Consider the following 21,680-nt stretch of genomic DNA (forward strand, 5'->3'; position numbering starts at 1 on the left):
TTAACTGCTGGATTTAAGAAAAAATTCATGTGGCTGCTCATGTAAAAGCCACGTTTTCCCCATAACTTATACAATAAATGTAATATGAGACACAAACTTTAATACTTGCAGTCTCTCTGAGCAACACAGTTTCTGAAGAATTCTGTGGAAGAAAAGGTGAACCCTTGTGCCACAAACTTAAAAAACCCTGGGCTTGTCGTCTGTCACAGACTAAGGTTTTAATCTCACAAATAAGTATAGACAAGCATGATGCTTTCCAGCAGGACTTCTTTCAGCATTATTGTTTGAAAAACCAAGAGTTCCTGTGGGTACCTAGATTCATGTTTATGCTGTGCTGCCCATCTCCAATTCAGTTAAAAAACATTTCCCCGTGAGCTGCATGCTTTACTGTTGAGCAGTCTCAATAAAGCAGGATGATGTTTATGTGTTGAAAAAGTGGCCTGCTGCAGAGTGACTGCACATGGAAACACCAAGGGAAAGAAAAAAGGAACCTGTGTTTGTCAGGGTGGAGGTTTGCTTCTTCTCCCCATCCCTCACAGCGCAGCTCTCGTGAGCAAGAGGTCCAGCCCCAAGGCCAGGAGACAAGTCACTCACTCGGGAGGTGCATCCTCTGCTCCTCTGAAGAGCTTCACTTTTTCAGGCTTTGCATTCAAGAGGAAGAAACCTCTCCCTGAGCCTTTCGCTAGGTTTCATTGCTGTCTAAGAGTGGCTGGCTGATACCACTCTTTAGCAAGCATGCTAATGTAAGGAGCTCTGCAGCACCCACAGCAGCCTCCTGTTGTAGATGCTGAATAGCCAGGAGTCAGGAACCAAATTTCCAGCTCTGAAGCCTGGGAGAAAGTGGAATAAAGAGGGAAGAGGGAAGGTTAGAGTTATACTAACAGACTTGTCAGCCGTACAGGATTTTAGGAGTTTCATTATTACATGTAACACATAAGACTAAACAAATACAAAGACACATATAATACATAAACAATGAGAGGTGGGCACAAAGCTGGATGTTGAAGATTAGACTGGTAGAAGGACCTAAAATATCAATATTATTCCCAACTTTCATGTATTTCCTTAAGACCACAGTAGATGGATGACTTAATAACCATCATCTCCAGGCATTATGGAAAGATTATGAAAAGCAACAACCTTCCTTTAAAAGTTATTTTGATTTATTTTTATCTAACAGAAGTGGCCAAGTACATCTTTAGCATGATCCCATTTGGCTCAATGACATTGCAGAGCTATGAATTCACTATGAGAAGAACAACTCTTTCTGTGCCCCGGAGAACAAAAAAGACTTGGTGCCTAGCTGGAAAGCAAATACCTCTTGCTCAAGTTACTGATGTTTTTCTACTTGAGAAAACATCTTATGTCTTTGCATGCACTTGTCATCCACTCAGAGTTTTATCCACATAAATCTCTGGTTCTTTTCAAAGACTATCTTCCGTATGAGTTTCATTAGCTTTAAAGACTCACCAAGAACAGAGCGGTCCAGGCTGGCACTCTTGGTTTCCAACAGAGAAGCAACTGCATGAATCTTATCCTGCAATTCTGCAAATCAGTTAATTAAGTATTTGATGTCCTAAGAAGCTGCTGCCTCCCAAAGCTAAGGAGAGGGAGCTGCCAGGCCCTGTTCCCGTCTTTGGCCACCAGACACAGTGACGTTCAGAGACTTTCCACCCCTCACACCGTATTACGCAACTCTTCCCCTCTCCCCAGCCCACAGAGTTGGTGAAATTAAATAACATGAAAAATTAACCCCACCGTTATTGGAATGCAGCTGGGTAATGTGTGGCCTCATTTGCTGCTACAGGAGAACAGGCATTTTCTGCTTTGGTAGTGGGGGCTCTGCAGACAGAACAGAGAGGAGTCCGCTAGCACAAACCCTGGGGAGAACCTCTGCAGCCCACTCTCTGGGTATCCTCGGGCACCTCAGGCCCTACGCACAGGATGATTTCTGATTTCTCTTTCCCTGTCTTGTTACCTGCTGTCCATCCCATGCCGTCTACCACCCTTTCTGCTTTTCTTTCCTTCCTTTTTCTTTCTTGCTGCACTCTTTCTGCTGCTCTGCTGCTGTCCCATCCCTGTTTTTGCCAGGTTCGTCACTTGCAGCCTCATTTCTCCTTGTTTTTCACTTCTGCTGGCCCTCCCCTTCTCCACTTTTGTGCCATAAAACGTGTTGCCATGTCTCCTGAAAAGCATAAAAGAAATGAAGAGATATGTGTAACGGGAGATGCACAAATATACCACAGTGGCTCGGGTTCCTGGATTGGTGCATACGCCTTGTCGCTTGCTGATTTCTCCTTTGTCCCTTGATTCCTCCATCGTGTCATCTTTGCTTCATGGTAAATCACTGGACTGAAGACTAACTTTTAACTCCTTTTTCAGGTGTCCAGGTATTGCCCAAATCTTCCTTTGGGGCACATAGTTTTCCATTACTTCTCTTTTAAGAATCACAGAGAGGAAGAGATAGATTAATATGGAGAAAAGTTTTACTTAGCTGCAAAATGCTTTCCTTTTATAACTTTCGGCATGATTGGCAGATAGGTTTATTTAATCAAATTGCCTTTTCTGTCAGTGTATTATTTAATGAGCGAGTTCTTTTTTTTGATTGCATAGGAAATGTGAAAGCGTTTGAGAATTTCTGATGTGCTATTTACTCATCCATTATGTTGGGAATCAGTTTAATTTCAATGTCAGCAGTGGAATTAATAATCATAACAGTTATCTGTCACAGAATGATCTATTTGGGGATTTTCTCAGCAAACCGGGATATCTCCCCCACCCTTTCACCAGAGAAGGAAGTTTTAAAAAATAAGCCAATTTTGAACGTGTTTTTGTTTTGATTATCCCTTCCAGGCTGATGGTAAAGGCACAAATTTTCATCCTTTAATTCAGAGTTAAGTCACTGATATGAAATCCTTTACTAGGATAAATTATCCCTACATTTTTTCCCACTTATTTCACTCTAAGTTTCTCAAACACTTCCATCAAGGATTGCTCCCCCATTAAAATGCACCCTCCCTTCCTGAAGAAAAAAAAAAAAAAAGATAGTCCTAGCTTTCCAGAGATAATGCAAAATCCCCTTTTGGCAGTCGTGTTAATTTGGGCTGACTTCATTCTATTTTTTGTGTTGTTCTTCACCGTCAGATGAATAGGCTTCCCATGTGAGAGCAGGGCAGTGCCTGAGTGGGCAGATGCACATACATGAGGCAGGCAGACGGAGCCCAAATCTGGTTCTGCTCCCTTTAGGTTTCCTTCAGTTCTGCCATTATGTGCAGCCCCACATAAGTAAATAACTGATAAATGAATAAAACCTTTCAGCAGATACATATGATAAGTACCAAGACTTTTTATATGACTCCAAAGTAAGGGCAGTAACTGTTAAATGAATTGCTTTTTAAATAAAACACATAAGAGAAATTTTTTAATCCTTCATTGTTCCTTAAAATGTTTTAGTGCCTCATTAATTCTTGATTAGCCTGGTTGTTAAGAGGCCATTATTATGTGGTAATAAGGTGTAGGAAATTACCTCTAGGACTATAGTCATGTCACACAGACCTGCTATAGTTAGCACCTCATCAGGTGCTGAGATCAAGTGCCAGTGGTGTAAATGAGGAGTTTGCTGCCTGGTGATGGGGCTCATGGTGGTGGTCCTGTGTGACAGGGTGTTTGCTGAGATGATGTGAGTCTTCTGGTGCAGAAAAGCAGAGAAGACCTGACAAAATATATTCCTCTCAGCAGCGTCCCGTCCTTCAAGGGCTCCCCAGTCTTGCCTCTGGCAGAGCATGGAAACTGCTATAAAACAGTGGAATAAAATTATTTTGCAATTACATTCATTTAAGTCATTTCAAATACGCCTGGAGCTCACACAGATGAAAGTCCACTCTTTCCTGTATCATTTGTTAGGCAGAAAGTGTCATAGGAGATTTGGTGCCAGTCCAGCAGAATATCCCCAAAGTAATGACCTCCTCAGGTCACTAGTATTTCTTTTGAACACACAACCCCCCTCAAAGCCTGCTACTAACATTGGTAAAGATAATCATTATTACCCCTTTACTAATGGGAAAATGAGCCTTAGGGGCTATTTTTATTGTGATTTGATGCAACATTAATCAGATTTCTGAAGAAGAGACATATTTGAACTTGCCAGGATGCACATATTTATTTTTCAGTGTGTATAATGCTTTTTTTTTTCCTCTAAATCACTTTGAGGATGATGCTCCAATGCTCACAGTATGCAGCTCCCATTCATTACCTATACAGGGAGCTAATGCGATACGGCAGCATCACCATCTTTGAAGAGCACCGAAGACGCTAATAATTAAAACCAAAAAGTGTGCTCTCACTAGCACTTTCCTCCTTATTCCTTCCTGGGTTTCGATCTTCACACAGCAGATGAGGCACAGTCCTCGGACGACGGAGAGCAGCTTGACGCCAGCGTGGCTGCTGTCACTCTGCCAGCTTGCAGGGGTGACACCCCGCGGGGTGTGCCAGTGCCTGCTCACCTACCTCTTCTTGCTGTTAGATTTCGGAGGGTGTTCATACCTCAGGAGCGGTGTCAGAGCAAAGCTGGCAGAGAGCCCCACTCCCGAGAGGCTCATGTTGTGGCTGAACCCCCAAAACGGGGCTATGGCCTGGGTTTCAGTCCTAAATAGCCATGTTTGCTGTTAAATAGCGAGGCACACGTTTCAGTGTGCTTTCACCCAGGTCTTCAACCTTTTCAAGCCCTTGGTGTGGTTGTCGCTTGCTCTTGGGGCCATGTGTGACTGTGTCCCTTGCCCCATCCCCAAGCACCTCCCTGGCACTCCTCAGGGATGGACCCCAAGATGCAAGCAGGTGGAGAAGGGCACCAGCCGCGTGGCCCTGTTTAACCCTTTGTCAGAGTCGGGTCTGCAGTGTAAAGCCTCCATACTTCCTATTTCATCTACTTCAGAAGCTGAAGTAGCCCCATGACCCATGCAAGCCATGGGCACTGCTCCCCCTCATCCCCAAACCACCAGATCCCAGAGCAGCCCAGAGGGCACGGGTACCCCTCCAAGCCAATTTTCACCCACGGCTTCACAATATGATGAAGGACATCCCACAGCATGGCGCTCAGCTTTGGCTGATTTTGGGTGTGCCTGCCTGCCTACCTGCCCGGTCACGAAGCCTTACCCCTGCCAAGCCGGGGACAGACCTTGTCCCCACATGGAACGCCATGCCGGCAGAAGACCCCACCCCCAGTTGACAGGCGGTTGGGCACCATCACCTCAGCTCCAGTTGGCGTCCCACACACAGCCCCAGTGGTCCCAAGCAGGGGTGCAGAAGGCATCTATCTGCTGCTTCTTCATACATCTGCTGAAATGTATTTTTTAGTATCTCATTACAACAATTAGCAGCAATTTGTCATGACTTTTACAAGGATGGGGGAAAAACTCCACCAATAAACAAGTATTTAAAGGACACTTCTCAGTGCAGTTTCAGATCTCATGAGAACAAATGGAAGGAGCAATTACAGCCCAGACGAAAGACTGTTAGGAGTTAATAACTACGTCTGCATAGCAGTAAAGAACATCAAGAGTTAACAGTCCCAGCGTGACAAAAGTTTATTTAATCCTACTCTAAACAAGCAATACAACAAATCCTTGTTAGGAATGAATGATCCCTCACATGTAGCTTAAAATAATAAAATTTTGATTTAAAATACCAAAATAGGTCAAGTGTTACAGGTTCTTCTGGAAGAAATTCAAATTGTCTGGTCCAATTTTAATTTTTATTTATAACATTTTACAGATGAATAAAGGAATTCTTTACGTAAAACCTGCTTGCCCCGTTCCTTGTCCTTTGCTGTTCAGCTAGAAGGAAGAGTTGGAGAAAGTATTGATAAGAAGATTCTGGCAGACCTTTCATTCACTCCCAATTCTTCTCTGGCACTGCTTTAAATTGCTTATAAACTTCAAGCACGAGACATTTATAAAAATATGTAGTGAGGGCTGTTTCCTGCATCTTTGGAACAGTAAAAACTTTTCTGCTGTTAGTGTGAGGATAGTAGTACAGTGAAAAATACAGAATGATTTCTTTAGACTAATAAAGACTCTGCTGGAGATAGTGTAAAGGTTTATAGAACTTCTGGAAAGTTATTTACATAATTCAAAGGTCTTTATTGTCAGTCTCCTACATTTTGCCTATTTTATTCAGTATTTTCATCAGCTATCTCTGCTGTCTTCAGTGCACTAAAAACACTTAAGTGCCTAATAAACCATGTAGATCTGAAGTATTTTCTCTTGTCAGTAAAAAATCATTTGCCTGGAAGGTAATATAGTGGTCTAAATTAATTGCTGATGAAACTCTTTTTCCTAGAGTGACACTGATGATGAAACTAACTCAATACATTTAGTTTAGGAGATCCACTTTTGACACTAACATTGTTACTACTAAATTGAATTCTTTAGAAGTCAAGTGTCATACCTCACATACACTATTTTTAAAATATATATTGCCTCGTATAGCCACAACATTTGCTTACAAATTATTTGAAGTTTTACTAAATTAACATATTATTATCTGTAGGGTTTATTCTTACTTAAATATCAAACAGATAGTTAGCCACAGCTCTGTTAGTATTGTCTTGCATATTTTATTTCCACACCCAAGAGTACTTCTGAAATATTAATGGTTGTTTTGATTGGACTCGATCTGACATCAAATAATAACAAGGTAAATGATACTTAATGCCATTTTTTCAAAAGTGGAGGCCATAGGTAGATCCCGTAGGACACTATGTAGAATTCAATTCCTGGGAACTCAGTATCAGATAATCATAAATTTCAAACATACAAACCAACCAGCCAGTTGTATAATGGAGCAGATTTGAGCAAGTGATCTTAATTCTAATCCGATTTTGTTTAAAAAAACCCCAAAACATTGAATTTCAGTCATATAATAATCTGAGAATCTATTTCCTGAGTGCTTGGTTCATACCAACACTTGCTTATAACACTGCTATGGTATAAAGTTTGCTCCTATGGATGGCAGTCTGACAGCTGATGACAGAAAAAAATATTTCACAGAAAGCTTCAATTAATAGCCAATGAGTGGGGAAAAAAATGAAAGGAACCAGTATGTTTTGTGGATGCACATGAAAGTCAAACCAAGGCTAGTTTCAGTACTTTTCAAACTGAATTAAATTAATTTCTGAATCAGCATGGGTAACTGATACTTTGTTTGATACAATAAAAGATCATATGGGTCAACTGAAAAAAATAATTGTGTTCATTTTCTCAGCAAATGAGAAATTTTGAATTTTTGAGGTCCCTTCAAACCTAGTATTCTATGATTCTATGAAAAAAAAATACATTCAAGGCTAATCATTTCATTTAGGTTGCCTCACTCCAGAGAGTGCTTAGGCAGCCTTGTTACAGATCTAGCTACAAGCATATTTTGAAATAATGTGTTTGAAAGAAGAAAATGAAAGCATAGAATTTCAGAAATGTTGTAATCAATAGTTTTACATAGAAATTAATTTTTTTTTAGTTATTTAGGGAAAAGCATTTCTCAAATCTACCAATTGCCAAGAATTTTGGCCAGTCCTAACACTATTCTTGATAGCTGAACTATTTGTCAGAAAAATTCCCCTCAGCTCTAAATCCCTCACACAAGACTCTAGTTAGAGCCTCATCCACACTCAAGCTTTTGTGAAAAATGATTGTCGACATTTTTCTCAAGATGACTCAACATTTCCAAAGATTTAGGATGGCAGAAAACATTATCAGACATCATTTAGACTTCCACATGATTATTTTTTACAAGATGGTTGTGGTAATTTGCAGCTGGGTGGTAGAATTTGGCAATCGGAATACAATTGTGTCTAATTCATTTTTATACACTACTCCTATTAGTTAAAAAAGGATATTTCTTTGGAAGTGGCATTACGGCCTTGACAGACGATTTTTGAATATGACGTTTTCTCAGAAACCACCAGTGTGGTACTGCCAGCATGCCAAGCTGGTGTCCAGAAGAAAATTTAAGAGCAGTGATAAAATGAAAGGGGAAAATAAAAGTCCTTCTTGCAAACAGGGGTTTGTAATAGATATTCTGACACTATATGAATGATGAGGGATGGAAAATTCATAATGGTGTGTAGAAGTGCAACACACACTCTGTGCATAGAAGACTGACCTATAACTCATAAGATAGTGTGTGTCGAGTGAGTTATGAGAGTTGCTCCCTGGTGTATATTTAAAAAGAGACATTAGAAAGGAGATATAGCGTGGTTTACTGTTTGAGAGCTAACTTCATAATTTTGCCCAAAGAGTGTTTTTAAAGAAAAAATACATGCCTTTTTTAAAATATATATATATATATTGCAGTCCAGGTGGTATATTTCTGCACAGCACGTGCAGTATCTGAGTGCTGGGAGTAAAGCCCTTCCCCTCTCTGAAGAAGCAGCCATCAGTTTCTGCTGTTGCAATGTCCAAAGGTGATTATTTCTAAGGAAGACAAATTTCCTATTTTGACTCCTAAAAGAGCTTATCTCAAAGTGAAACAAGCAGGCCAGAAGTGCTCGGTGCCATCAGACGCCAAGGCAGCTGAGGGTCTGTGCCATAAAGCCCATGGAGAACCCAAGCGCACACCTCAACCGGAGCTCCAAAATGCAATTTGAATGAATGGGATCCCACATGAGCAACCATCCCTTCAGTGCCACTCTATGTGAAGCAAAGGAATTATCTGACCACTCGTTTTTCTGCCCCTAGCAGTGAAGTTCACGGCCACATGCTCGCCCCAGGTGTGAGCGCCTGCCTCCAGCTCCCCTGTCCCTGCAGCACCTGTGCCCCGAGCCCTGGTGCTGCCTGAGCAACCCTTTCCCTCCCTCAATCCATCCGCAGGAAAACCTGACAACTCCTCCTGTATTTTGGTGGGGCTGCTATCAATTCGGAGATGTCTGCCCTGTTGGGGTTATCTTCTCACCTTTCAGCATCTTGTGATCACAACAAAAGCAGAGAGGAGAAAAGAGAACACTATTACTGATGCACCATCTCCTAATAAGTTTGTTAGTGTGCTGAGCTTAGTAAAAATGTTGGAAACACCCTGGCCATGGAGGTAGCCCCTTCGAGAGCAGTGCTACCCCTTTCTCTGAGCAGATCACACAGGGTGCAGGTCTCCATAACGAGCAGCGATCCGTTTGCCCCGTGGGGCAGAATACTGCCTGGCGTTTTGGCTGAGAGCTGCGGTTTCCTTCTGTAGTCTGCCTCATAAGGAAAAAAAATGCATTTTTCCCTGTGCCTAGCTTGGCTGGAAATAAAAGGCACTGAGAAACCTGCTTACAGGAGAGGTTTAAACCCATTCCTGCAGAAATTTGAGGGCTGGAAATCTTAACAGAAATCACAGCAGCCCCTACATATTTAGTGCACAGAACGCTCTGCAGCTCCCTCCTCAGCATCAGGTGATGGTGCATCAACCTGGCCATACATGAGCTTTCAGGTTTTTCTGCCCTGTGTTTCTTTTCAGTTTTTTTTCCCTCTTGCCATGCACTGAATTAATTATTTGACAATATATTCTGTCATTGTATTATTTCAACAATAGTGGAATGTAATGGTATGTAATTAGGAGCCAGAATATAATAGTGGTATGAAGATGATTTTGGCAATAAGACTTTTTTTTTTTAGTTAACATTTTATTACTGAAAAAGTGTCGTGCTATTGCCCTTTCCAGTGTGTGAGCAATATTGTCTGTGAGTGAAAGAGATGACCCCTGGGTTTGATAGCATGGTTTGCCGCCCCTTGCATTCCGGTCGGGGATTTTTCTGAGGCACTGCTCTTCCATACCATCAGAACCTACAAAGGCAAAATATATTTAAAAGTCTCTATAAAGTATTGATTTTGCAGTGAAACTGCTTCCACTTCTGGGGACATGGGGGTGGTTTTGTTTAGGAGGGTGTCTGTGAAGCATCTGGGGTTGTGAGGAGTCTGTTGCACCACAGACCTGTCAATTTTCTATATTTTATCCTTGCAGCCCATATCTTTAAATGAAACGATATGCTCCCTTTCACAGTAGCCAACTGGGTTCTTGTCTGTTTATTTGCTTGTTTTAATCATTTTTCTCCATCTAGTCAAATAAACCTGTAAATTCAGTATGTACACTATGGAACCTCGTCCAAAACTATACTGTCTCCTTCCTGACAGGGCTGACAGAGAGTATAATCACTTGTATTGTCCAGAGTACTGTTTACATAAAGGAGCAATAAATACCTGTTGAAATTTTTACTGGAGGCCTCCCAGATGGATGGTTCATTTATTATTACAGACAGGGTTTCATTTACTTAGTTATTAAAAGAAGCAGGCCGCTACAGCCCATTTATAACTATATTAAAACTAAATGAAGCTATAAGTATTGCAGACGGGACTGAGTAAAGCACATATAGTAGCTTTCCAGGAAATAGCTAGGAAAAGTATTTAAAAGGAAATGCTGAAAACTCTGGGGGTCCTGCTGTGTCTTTCAGAGCCGTGCTTCTACTGGCTGGAGCTCAGGAGGTTATGGAGGAGGTATAGATCGCATATGTTCCTATCCTGCTGCTCAGCGCCATGTATATTCTGCAATAGCCTCTCCGTATCTGCCTGTCAGCCATGTGCCATTGGGAGGGACTGAATTACCTTTGATCCTCCCCTCCTCTAGCCTTTAGTGACATGAAAAGCTCCATCTGGGGATATAGAATAATCTCTTTCTTTATCCCAGGGCCAGAATATCATTGAATATCAGCTCCAGTTGCAGGAGGGGATGGAGCTGCTCCATCAGCATGAACCTCTAAAGCAAAGGCAGATTCATCAGGTGGATACCAGAGGTCTTAGTTTTGAAGGTATCACCAGAGGTCCAGCACAGCCAGCCATGAAATTAAAATAAAGGTTGTGGATGATCTTTCTGGCACTTTTCTAGCACTGAGAACATTTCACCAGACATACTCACCCCTGCTTTGAATAAAAAATAAATCAGTCATTAGATGGAAAGCACATGATTGCCTGGGAACTAGATCATGGTTTTGTTATGTCCAAGCTAGACACATAAAGGACAGTCCCAACAAGGAAAGGCTGGTGTCCCAAAGTGGAAGAAATTGTTTACCACAATTGATGGGGTAGAAAAACCTAGAAACAAGGAAGTTTGAAGGCTTTTTAGCAGACCCTGTTAGATTAGCAAAAGGCTACATTTCTACAATCAAGGAGAAACCCAACTTTTCTGAATGCTAGCTCAGCTTCAGTGGTGAAGTAAAATAAGCAATTAGAAACAAAAAAGCAGTTGCTGCGATAGAGAGGAAATATAAAATACATGTAACATGAAACGGGAAGTTAATAATTATTATAATAGCAATAAACAATAAAATTATAAAATACAGAAGATGGATAAAAGTAATGGAGGATACCAGAGGAAAGTTCAAGGACAATGAGAATAAGGGTTTCCTTAAGGTATATAATGAACAACAACAATAAAGAAATTCTAGCAATAGCCCCTTATTAGCTGGAGATATTAAAGCTATTAACAATATTAGAGTCAATAATTATTTTTTTTTAATGGTAAAAAGCAGGGTGCCTAGTAGACAGGCAGGAAGCTGAACAGTGTCTAGAGATAATAAATTCTTTTAAATCAGTTATCCTAGATACAAGTATCTGTAACCCTCAGATCTTCCATGCTACCATATAGCCATGAAGGCCACTGGCTAGCGAAATCTGAGGGTCATTTGTGATGTATCTAGAAATGTGGGGTAAACCCCAGGTGACAGCTAATGCTGTGCAATATGCCAGAAGGCCAGGGAAGAAAGTTTAAGGACAGGTCATCTGGCATCTCCTACTGGGGGGAGCCCAAAGAAGGTTCCTTTAATACCACTGAGAAACTGAAGGATGAGAACATAATTATTTGTGTTCAACGTTTTACTTTCAAGGCAAGAAATGTAGGTTCTCACCCATCAAAGCTGATTTCATCCTGTGAGGAGCTGGCAACTAGGATGTGGTAGGAAATTATATTCACCGGTGGTAAAACTTTGTGGAGGATGACAGAGCAAGAAATAGTGAGGATGGAGCAGGTTATCAAATACTCTGAATAATTTAATAATTCAGCCTCACTTAAACAAAGGAGGCTTGAAAGAAACCAACACGAAGTTGTGTATCCCAGAACAAGGAATGTCCTCCTAACTCAATTTTTCAGTGGGGACTCTACCCTGGGAAGCTGCAATTCTGAAAATGCTTGAGAGATAGAGGTGAGCGGGCAGCTGGGAGTCAGCACCAGCAGGATGCCCTGGCACAGAGATGCCACCAGCCTCTGGCGTGCAGGGCAGGGCCCAGGGCATCACACAGGGACACGGAGCTGCCACTTCCGCCGTCGCTTTGGTGATACAAGACACTTCTCATTTCGGCGCAGCAAAGTTTGAGAACCCCTAGCTTAAACTTTCTTACTTCCTTCGCCCAACCATCGAGATAGGAATAAACACCACTGCAGCCTCGGGTATGAGCGTTGCTAAATGAACGGTCAGTGTTATACAGATGACTACAGTCATCTGCAAGGGAGCACAAGAATACAAATGTGTGCGGTGATGACTCCAGCATGAGGACAGATGCTCGTAATGCTGGGGATTAGGCAGAAGGAGGCTATTTGCAAGGAAATAATCACCAAGTACAAAATCAGATGCTGCACCTTCAGCAGGGAGACTTAGCAGTGGAGGTTCTGTCTCAGACACATTAAATTCCCCAAGATTTCTGCCGCAACGGCTGACACACAAGACGGTAGTGCAGTTCATGCACTCTTATTTCATTTCGCATTTGAAATTAATATTTTGTAGATGGCAGCATCAGCAATTTCTAGGAAATCAGAGGGAGAGAGTTAGTAAATAACTGCTAATCACACCCAGAGAGCCTGGGGGGAGCAGGGGCAGGGAGGCAAGAAATGGATTGGAAAATTGCAAGTGGCACATTCAAAACTTTTATTCCCCAAATATGTTTCCTCCTGTCACACAGGGCATGATTAGCCATGAAACTTTGGTAAGTCCTCAGAGTGATTGGACTACTTAGGCAAGTGCTTAGGCATGAGCTCATCACTCTTCCGTCTCTCTGAGTATTCGTGTATTTTTAGGTGGCTTCTGTGCTTCGTAAATGGGCTCACGTGGGTTTGTTTCTCCACTTTTCTGAAGAATTTCCCCCATTTTTAAGGAGGTACTCTTGAATTCTTCTGACCAAACATCATTCTGAGGAAGCAGTGTGGACTGTGGGGCACTTTCTTGCCGCCCTGCCAAAGAATTAGAAAATTCTGGGTATGACTCAATTGCACTTGTTCTCCCTTTCTTTAGAGGGGGGGAAAACGTCACCGGAGCAAACACAGTCACTCACCAGGGCAGCTGCTGTGGAGGAAACCTTTTTTTCAACTTCTGCTCATCGGAGAGAGTGATGGCTGTATCACTTGGAGAGAACTGCCTTGCATTTCTAATGAGATCGTCAGTGTAATAGGAATTTAGCAGAGCATTTAGCCAGTTTAAATGGTTTTGGATAGTGGTGCAGACCAGCCTAGATGGATTCAAGTCAAGGACAGAGAACTTTTCCTTCAGAGCATCTATTTTTTATTGGAATTGCTAATTCTATTTCTATAGACTGAGTCCGTTTTTCAGGCATTTAAATTCTACACTCTGGAATTAAATCTCACAGTGATATATATACTTCATTCCAGCATTAAGTACATTAATATTTCACTGGTCTGATTTTACCGGCCTTCTCCCTCTGTTTTTAATTAGATTTGATGGTATTCTATATAATCGTGTTTTCCTACATGTTTCTGTGTAGCAGAACTTGCACAAACTGTTTGTTGAAGGGGTTTTACAGCTTAAACATCATATATTCAGAGTGAATTTTAAATGCTGCAAGCACTGCTTGCAGAGGTCTTACAAGCCTGCTGAAAGCTGTATTACAGCGTTTATAAAATATCCTCTTGATCTAGTTGTTTACCTCAATCCATAAGCTTTTGACTTTATTTCATATAAAACACGAATAAATACTACACTTTTCAGATAATATAAATGCATGAGCTTTTTTAAAGTGAAGCATTTGCATCAGTTATAGCACTAAAGTGAAAAATAATTCCAGCAATCAGAATCTAATTAATTAAAATTTACTACTGTGTAAAAACAGCTACTCCTATATTTAGGATTAGTAAACAAAGCTATTTGAAATACCTGTTTTGGCTGTAGGTAAGTAGCAAATATAACTGGCCATCTGTTACGTGCAGGTAACCAGGGTAATAGCAACAACATTAGTTTCCCTTTTTCTTTTTCCTGTTTTTTTAAGGAAGGAAATATGTTCATCTGTTTCTTATGAATTCTCCGTACTTCTTACCAGGCACAATTTTGCTTGCATTTCTCTTTTGGAAAGCAACTGAAAACTGAAGGTACATTTGTTTTACTGGAACTTAAGTGATATTACGTACATGAGAACTTGTAGCTGAAATATTCCCAGTAACATAAGGGCACAGTCTGGATAGGAAGGGCAGATTCCCACCTGGCGTGCTCTCTCATTTTGCTGGAAATAAGAGTTAAAGGTCTTGCACAGCACTGTGCCTCCAGGAAGGTTTTGGTTTGTTTTCATATGATGTGAAGCAGTACTTTTCTTCTCTCTATATCAGTGCATCAGTTGTGACTTTAAATATCTGGAGCCAGTCTAAGACCCTTCTAGCATACTGCTACTTAGAATAATACCTGTTTTCTTTCTGAGTTTCTGGTAATATTGAAACTAATGTCCAGTTCTTGAAAGGTCACTATGCATTTATGGGAAAGAAAATGAAATGTCAGTATTATGCATTAAAAAATAAGACAATTTTCCCAAAACAGTCTCATTCAGACGAAACTGTGGTGGCATAAACTCGTATGAGCACTTAGTTATCTGATTTTCATATTTCATCACAACTCTTTGCTTTGTGGGGTTCCTCTTCAGCTAAAATCAAAGTATTTTTCCACTACTGAAGTTCCTTTCCTACATAATGAGCAGAAATCACAAAAGTCCTTAATAAACATGGTATTCTGACTGAGATGCTGCCTAGCATTAAAATGGAACAATATACTTGATCAGATTAACACATTCATGAGATCTTTCACAAATTGCAAAGATGGTGACTTCTGAATTTATTTAAATGCCAATTGCAACATACATACATTTGTGCCCTGGGCTTGCAAACCATTGACATGTTCTCTCCTAAAGCATTACTGTTAATGATTTAATTACTATCAATATTTTTCCTTTCCCATCTCAATCTTTTTTTTTGTTCTAATTATCATAATTCTCATGAAGATCATGTCTCGTATAGTCTTAGACCGCCAGAGGGACACAAGGAGGGTTTTGCCCCTCATTTTCATAACCTCTCTTGAAAATCTTCAGGGCCCCTTTTCTTGTCCTTTGATTTACATGCCAAAAGGGAATCTCTCTAATCACAAAAAAATATCCCACAGAGGCATTTTTTGAGATTTTTACGCCTCAATAAGTAGTTTGCAGGGGGGGAAGGAAAGAATTCATTAGGCCAAGGAATGTAAAATGTGTCAGAGGTTAAAGTAAGACGCAAGGTGTGATGCTTGCTGCTTCTTTCGTGTGCACCAGCAGATGTGAAGTTTCATTCCCAGGTGTCTTCACCCTAGAAGAAAATAGGTGTCCTAAGCACGACTATGCTGGAAGGGTCTCAGATCGGCTCCAGACGTTAAAAGTTGCAGCTGATTCCCAGCGGGCTGTTGAAGACTGCCTCACCCAGACACCGCACCATCAACATATCCTTCCCCAGCAGCAGCAGCTCCTTCTCCAGCTCTTTCAAACTCAAAAATCTTTGACCTGGGCTCTGGCTGTACCCTCACACTTGAAACTTGATGTTATTTTGATGTTAGTTCCCGGAGGGGAAATTAGGTGTCTTCCTGCTGTCCCCTGGACTCTGGCTGGGGCTGAAGGTAGTCCTTGCTTGGGACTTGTCTTCCCAGCCACAACAAATCAGGAAAAAAGACAGATGAAACAGTGAAGCTGCGAGTCTTGACTTGAGCATTCCTTTTGAACAAGGTGGTTCCCAGGTAGCCTGTGATGGCCTCCCATCCCAAACCTCGACTACTTTCGACCAGGAGCATCTCCTGGCCCTTCAACATGCTGGGATGAGCAGGAGTCCTGAAAGGTCCCTCTGCAGTGCCCCACATAGTCACCTCACCCCTGTAGTTCTGGTAGCCCAGAACTAATGCAGTGAGCAGCCCCTGGATGAAAGAAGTCAGTAAGCTGTAGAAGATTTGGACATGCAGTCACATTGGTATTGACAGATACTGGATACTGATGCACTCTAGAAGACTTTCTGTCTATTTTTCATTACCTGTAAGTAGCCCCTCACTACCTTTCTCCTTTCCCACCATAACTGAGTGGCCCAGCAACCTGGCTGCAACCCCTTAATTGGTTAGTGGAGAAAGAAACCAGCTGGCCTGCTGAGGCATTTCTCAGTATCCCAAACTGATCCTCATTTCCTTTCATTATGTCTCTACCTGTCACGTTCTTTGTGAAGAAAGGAACAAATGCATTAATTAGAGTGCAGTGAGCACTCCTGCCCGAGCCTCCCACCCTTCTCTGCCTCCGCGACCTCACGGAGATTTCACTAAAAATGTGTAATTAGGTTCTGCAATGTAACTTCCTGACCATACACACTCCTTTCAAGTGCAGGAGCCCTAAGTGGTGGATTGTGTTTTTCGGAACTGCTTCGAGTGCCACTTCATTTTTCTAGCTTTTGTTTACAAAAAAAAAAAACCCACCACTTTATTTACTTATCTTTTTACATCAAAGCCAAATCCATTTCAAAAAATCTTTGAGCCCATGGATGATGTCACTTGCTGGCCTGGATTTTGCATATTCTGAAAAAGGTGTTACAGAAAATAGCTATAGATAGGCTGTGTTGAAAGGGCTGTGTCCTGGTTTGAGCTTCTATGTGTTTGTCTGTCCATCCTTGTACTAGTTTGCCAGAATACGTAAAGAAATTCTATCCCAAGCAGGGGTTGATTTAAACGTGATCTGAACATAGGGTGCACCAAAGCTCATTCTGTGCTGAATCTGTGCCAAAGTGCTTTTCAGATAAATTACAAATTAACGTAATGCCTCTTAGGAGCTTAAAGTATTTTTCTTCTCTTCCCTACTCACTGTCTTCAAGTGGGGTCTGCTGGTCCAGTTATGGACTTTTTCTTTTAACCATCATCGTTGTCATGATGGAGATGAGTTGTCGAGGAGGAGTGTTCCTCGGAAGCATCCAGACTCAAAATTGGTCTAGCTTCCTTAAGACACTTACTGCAAACTGGAGTCCTTCTGACACAAATATCTCCTCCTCACGCAGGACATGCTTCAGCCTGGGCTTTGAGAGCTGCCTGATGTCCAAAAAGCCTCACTCTCCAGGACTGCTAGTGGGTGAAGCTGAAGTCCAGTGTGACAGCGTGTCCCACTCTGGCTGTAGCTTTGTAGATCAGGGCTGAGGGTCTCACCTGACAGAGAAAGAAGTCTGGGAACCAGTGAAGACTTGTAGGCACAGAGGTTATACCTGCACAGTAGGAAAACAGCTCCTGCCTTTACAAGGTAGACCTCTACATTGGCAAGCTGTCTTAACCTGATATGTCTTTGTAATGAATACATGGATCAGGCGGGCCAGATCCCTCTCTAGGGGGAAAAAAGGGCAAGCAAGCAAGCATGCATTTTATGATGACCTGTTTTTTCCTATCCCCAGTGTTAGGAGATTGTTTGTATGTTGATGGTAGTTCCAGAAGTGGCCACAAGCACTGGGCAGGCAATGCTTTTCTTGGAGAGCAGTGCTTCTGAAATGAGAAACAGACAGGGAAAATAAAGATGGGCTAAAACATATGAGCAAGAAGAGGCTGATGGGCCAGCTCTGAAGTTTCTTTTTTCTTTCGTGTGGATGGTTTATGCTTGCACTCCTGGTGCCTCGCCTTAGCTCCAGTTACACTTCCTCACAACCTGAAGCCTTTGAAGCGTCATAGTTGCATCTAATCACAGGCTCACAATAGTAATTTTCTGTGTTGATACAGAAAGTCAGGGCACTAATAAATACATAGAGATACCTAGAACATTTCATGAAACACTTCTGGTTTTCAGTTTCCCTTTAGGAGAAGAGCTAAATTACTAAATCTTAAACAGTATGCTTAGCTGCCACCTCACTAGCAGAAATTCATGCACTCAAACTCAAGGGAGCGCAGGCAGTGGTATCATGTGTGCTCTGCTTTTCACAATAAGCACGTCTCCCTGGTTAAATAACAGATTTTGTCACATTTTATTGCATAATGCCCAGTCCCAGATCTTTCTATTTTCAAGCACTATTTTCTCAGGGATGCCCTAAACAGATCTAACTGAAAAAAAAACAAGCAATTAAAAGATTATTTGGATACCTGCAAGTGGTGGGATCCAAAGCCAATGTGGATCTTGCAGTGTTTATAGTATACTTTGCCTCTCTGACATATTTTAGCTCCTATGACCTAAATCCTATGTCATTCATACCTATCCCACTTGCTTGCCTACTTCTCAGCAGGGCTTGCTAACTTGGCCAGTGGCTGCATTGGTACCGCCACCAGAGATTTTGCTGACTCAGGAGATGGCAGGGCAAACTTTTTCCTGACTGTGGACATATTTCTGGATAAAAGCTGGGTGAGACTTGCTGTGAGATTGTCAAGTCTCTATAACTCGATGGGTGTCTTATATACTTGAGGTGTCTGCATTGCAATGAGATTTTGCTGAATTTGATATGTTGATTTAACAGAGGAAAAATCTTGGCACGAGTAGAAGGAAATGTGGGAAAAAAGCAAGACAAGAGTCTTTAAGAGATGAACTAGTGGGAGTTTCTGCTCTGACCCCCGATCCTGTTCTTATACACCTACGTTCCCTGAAAGGTGCTGCAGGGAAGTAGGGAAGCAGCTGTGACAGCAGGAACAGGCAGGGCCTACATACAGCGAGGAGCTGAGAGGGGGGTGGTTAGGCTCAGTGCTCTTTTAAGACACAGCACACCATGTTGCCCATGTAAGAGTCACGCTTTTCAGGCACGCTCCTGGAAGATCTAGGCACAAGTATAAGGAGGTGGTTTGAAATTACTACATATGTCTTCTTGATATATTTACACTCCGGGGACCACCCACGTCACAGGATGTGTTTGAATTGCTCACCAAGCTTTCTGGAGTCAAGACAAAATTACAGATTCTCTTTTCCCAGAACACAATAAAAATTAGAAACTTTCTGAATTATTATTACAGAGGCTTTTTTAAAAAAATAGGTCCCATTCTTGAAGACCTTTAAGCACTGTAGGAAATCTTTACACCTTTTCAACTCCTTTAACTGTTGGTTACTTAATCCAAGCTTGTAAAAAAAAATGCATAGAGGTAAAAACAAATGCCTCCTCTTTGTGAGCCAGTGTAAGCAAGTTGAGAAAAGGTTATGGGAAGGGAGGATGGAATCCCCCTTAGAAAAGATGCATTATTCTCTATGTTTATATGACAGTGAAATCCTTGTGGGTACTCTTGTGCACTGAGACAATATATTTTAGTTTTAATTGTTTCAGTCAATGTCAATTTTACATCAAACATGCAATAAAGTAAAAATGGCCTTTGGGAAACATCACTGAATCTTATTTTGTGCTGCAGTACTGCCAGTGTAAATATCTACTTCTGTTTTGTAAGCTCAAAGCCAAATGGAGCAAAATTTTCCTTTCAGAGATACTACTGACCTGTCAGCATCAAAAATATTATTTTTAGCATATAAAAATTGTTTGTCAGTGATTGTAATAACAAGAATCTTTGCAAAATCTGTTATTACTCTGGTAAACATTTTCCCTTAGGCAGTAATAGTGAGAAATGAATTAAGAAGTTAGTTGATAGCAACTGGATAAGAAAAAAGTTGTAAAGTGTCACATCTACAGAGTTACTGGGATGAAATATATTTTCTTTCTATTTAAATTATTAAATGTTTACAGTAGCTCAGAGAAAACATCGGATCTAAAGCATTTTGGTAAATTGTAATTTATTCTACTGCTTGCTTTCCAGAATGCTAGAAGATGACCTGAAGTTAAGCAGTGACGAAGAAGAGAATGACCAGGTAAGAACCAGACAACTAACATGTCGCTTGTAGCATGTTTCGTGTCGAGACTGAGCTACTGCAAATATTTTGCTAATGCTTTTTCAAAACATACATAAAGGTTATCAAAATACATGGCAGTACTGTAACTGGAGTAACAGATGTTGCTGCTCAGAGCCAGCCCGTGTGTGCTAACTGCTAGATTGGTGGGGAATGGTCTGCAGTGCTCTTGATTTATTACCTTGATGCAACCCAGAAGGTTTTTGTATCAGTCTCCTCCTGATTTAATTTTGTTTTGTTTTAAAGAGCAGCCAAGGAGAGGGGAAACAGGAATTCCGGATTAAGGGTTCAGGCATAACCTTGCAATCACGAGCTAGCCCCAAGGTTTAGCTGCTGGGCTGCTTACCTCTTATCTGCCTAGAGCCTTGCTGGCATCCCCCGAGCCCTTGCCTGTCCTCTGAGCGTTTTTCATCCTGTCTCTGCGTGGCCCATGTGTACTAAGAAAGCTAAGGACAGCTAGGAGAAAGCCTTGGCTATGCATTTGGTTCACTCCATAATACAGCAGTTAGGGCACTTGCCGGCGTTTTAACAACCTCAAACTACCTGGCTGGGAGCAGATACATCAGCCAAAGTTTTCCTTGCGTCAGGAGAGCTGGGTTTTGTTGGCACAGGGAGGTGTCTCACAACGTTTCCTTAAAATCTTGCTGTGTTTTCTCCAAATAATTAAGTACTCACTAGAATAGGGCTGGATCTTGACTTTCCCATGGCCAGCCTAGTGCCTCATTGCCAAGCAGTGCTATGCCATGCTCTCTCCTTTTCAGTATACTGGCATGGGCGATTTGGTTGGGGATGAGAGGGTAAGAGCCGCTTCCCTTCCTTCTTGCAATAAAATGGATGTCCCGTGCCTTCACCGGAGTATACGAGGGCAGTACTGCCCCTGGTTGCATCTCCCAGATGGATCCACACCTGGATATAACATGGGTTTCAAGTATGATTATTTCAGTCAAGGGTGACTGGAGCTATCCAGACTTCTGCAATTCAGGATCATAGACAAATAATTCTAGGTATGTAGACGTGAAGCTCTTCCAGGGTTTTCTTTAGCTCTTGTTTTTAGAAGTCTCGATTTTACAATGTATTCCAAACAACCGGTAAATCAAAACCTTTTAATTTTTATACTAAACCATTATTTCATCTATTTTGAGCAAAGCTGCTTGGTGTTAAGAAGATTCAGCACACAGATTCAATTATTTACATATTTATACAATTTCTTTTTGTTTAATGCATTTCATCCTGAAACACTTCACATTTAATTACTCTTCCTGCTTGTCTAGATAGTTTAAAATACAGCACATATAGACAGCGTAGGGCAAAGTAAAGTGAGGGACAGAAGGGATGTCTGAAGAATAACAATGGCACACCAAGATGCCGTGGTGCTTGCAGCGAGGCACTGGGTTGTAGGGGAAGGGGGAGCCAGTGGTCAGGAGAAATGACTTGTCTTTTGGGTAGGAAGGCAGGTGGGATCCTGCGTAATGGATGACAGTGTGAAACAGGCTGGCAAGCCAGAGAGCTGAAATTCTGTTTTGCTTCATAGCAAGCAGAAAAGGACACATGAAAGTG

General features: G+C 41.6%; 1 protein-coding gene across 1 annotated transcript in view; it reads left to right on the top strand.

Moving 5' to 3' along the window:
• Nucleotides 1-21,680, top strand: part of AFF3 (ALF transcription elongation factor 3) — a 325,490-nt gene that overhangs the window by 211,273 nt on the left and 92,537 nt on the right. The window contains exon 8 of the mRNA XM_086481828.1: nt 20,033-20,084. Coding sequence (XP_086337954.1) covers nt 20,033-20,084 — 52 coding nt within the window. The remainder of the gene's footprint in view (nt 1-20,032; nt 20,085-21,680) is intronic.

Source organism: Leptosomus discolor, chromosome 1 (genome assembly GCF_034619465.1).
Source record: "Leptosomus discolor isolate bLepDis1 chromosome 1, bLepDis1.hap2, whole genome shotgun sequence".
NCBI lineage: Eukaryota > Metazoa > Chordata > Aves > Leptosomiformes > Leptosomidae > Leptosomus > Leptosomus discolor.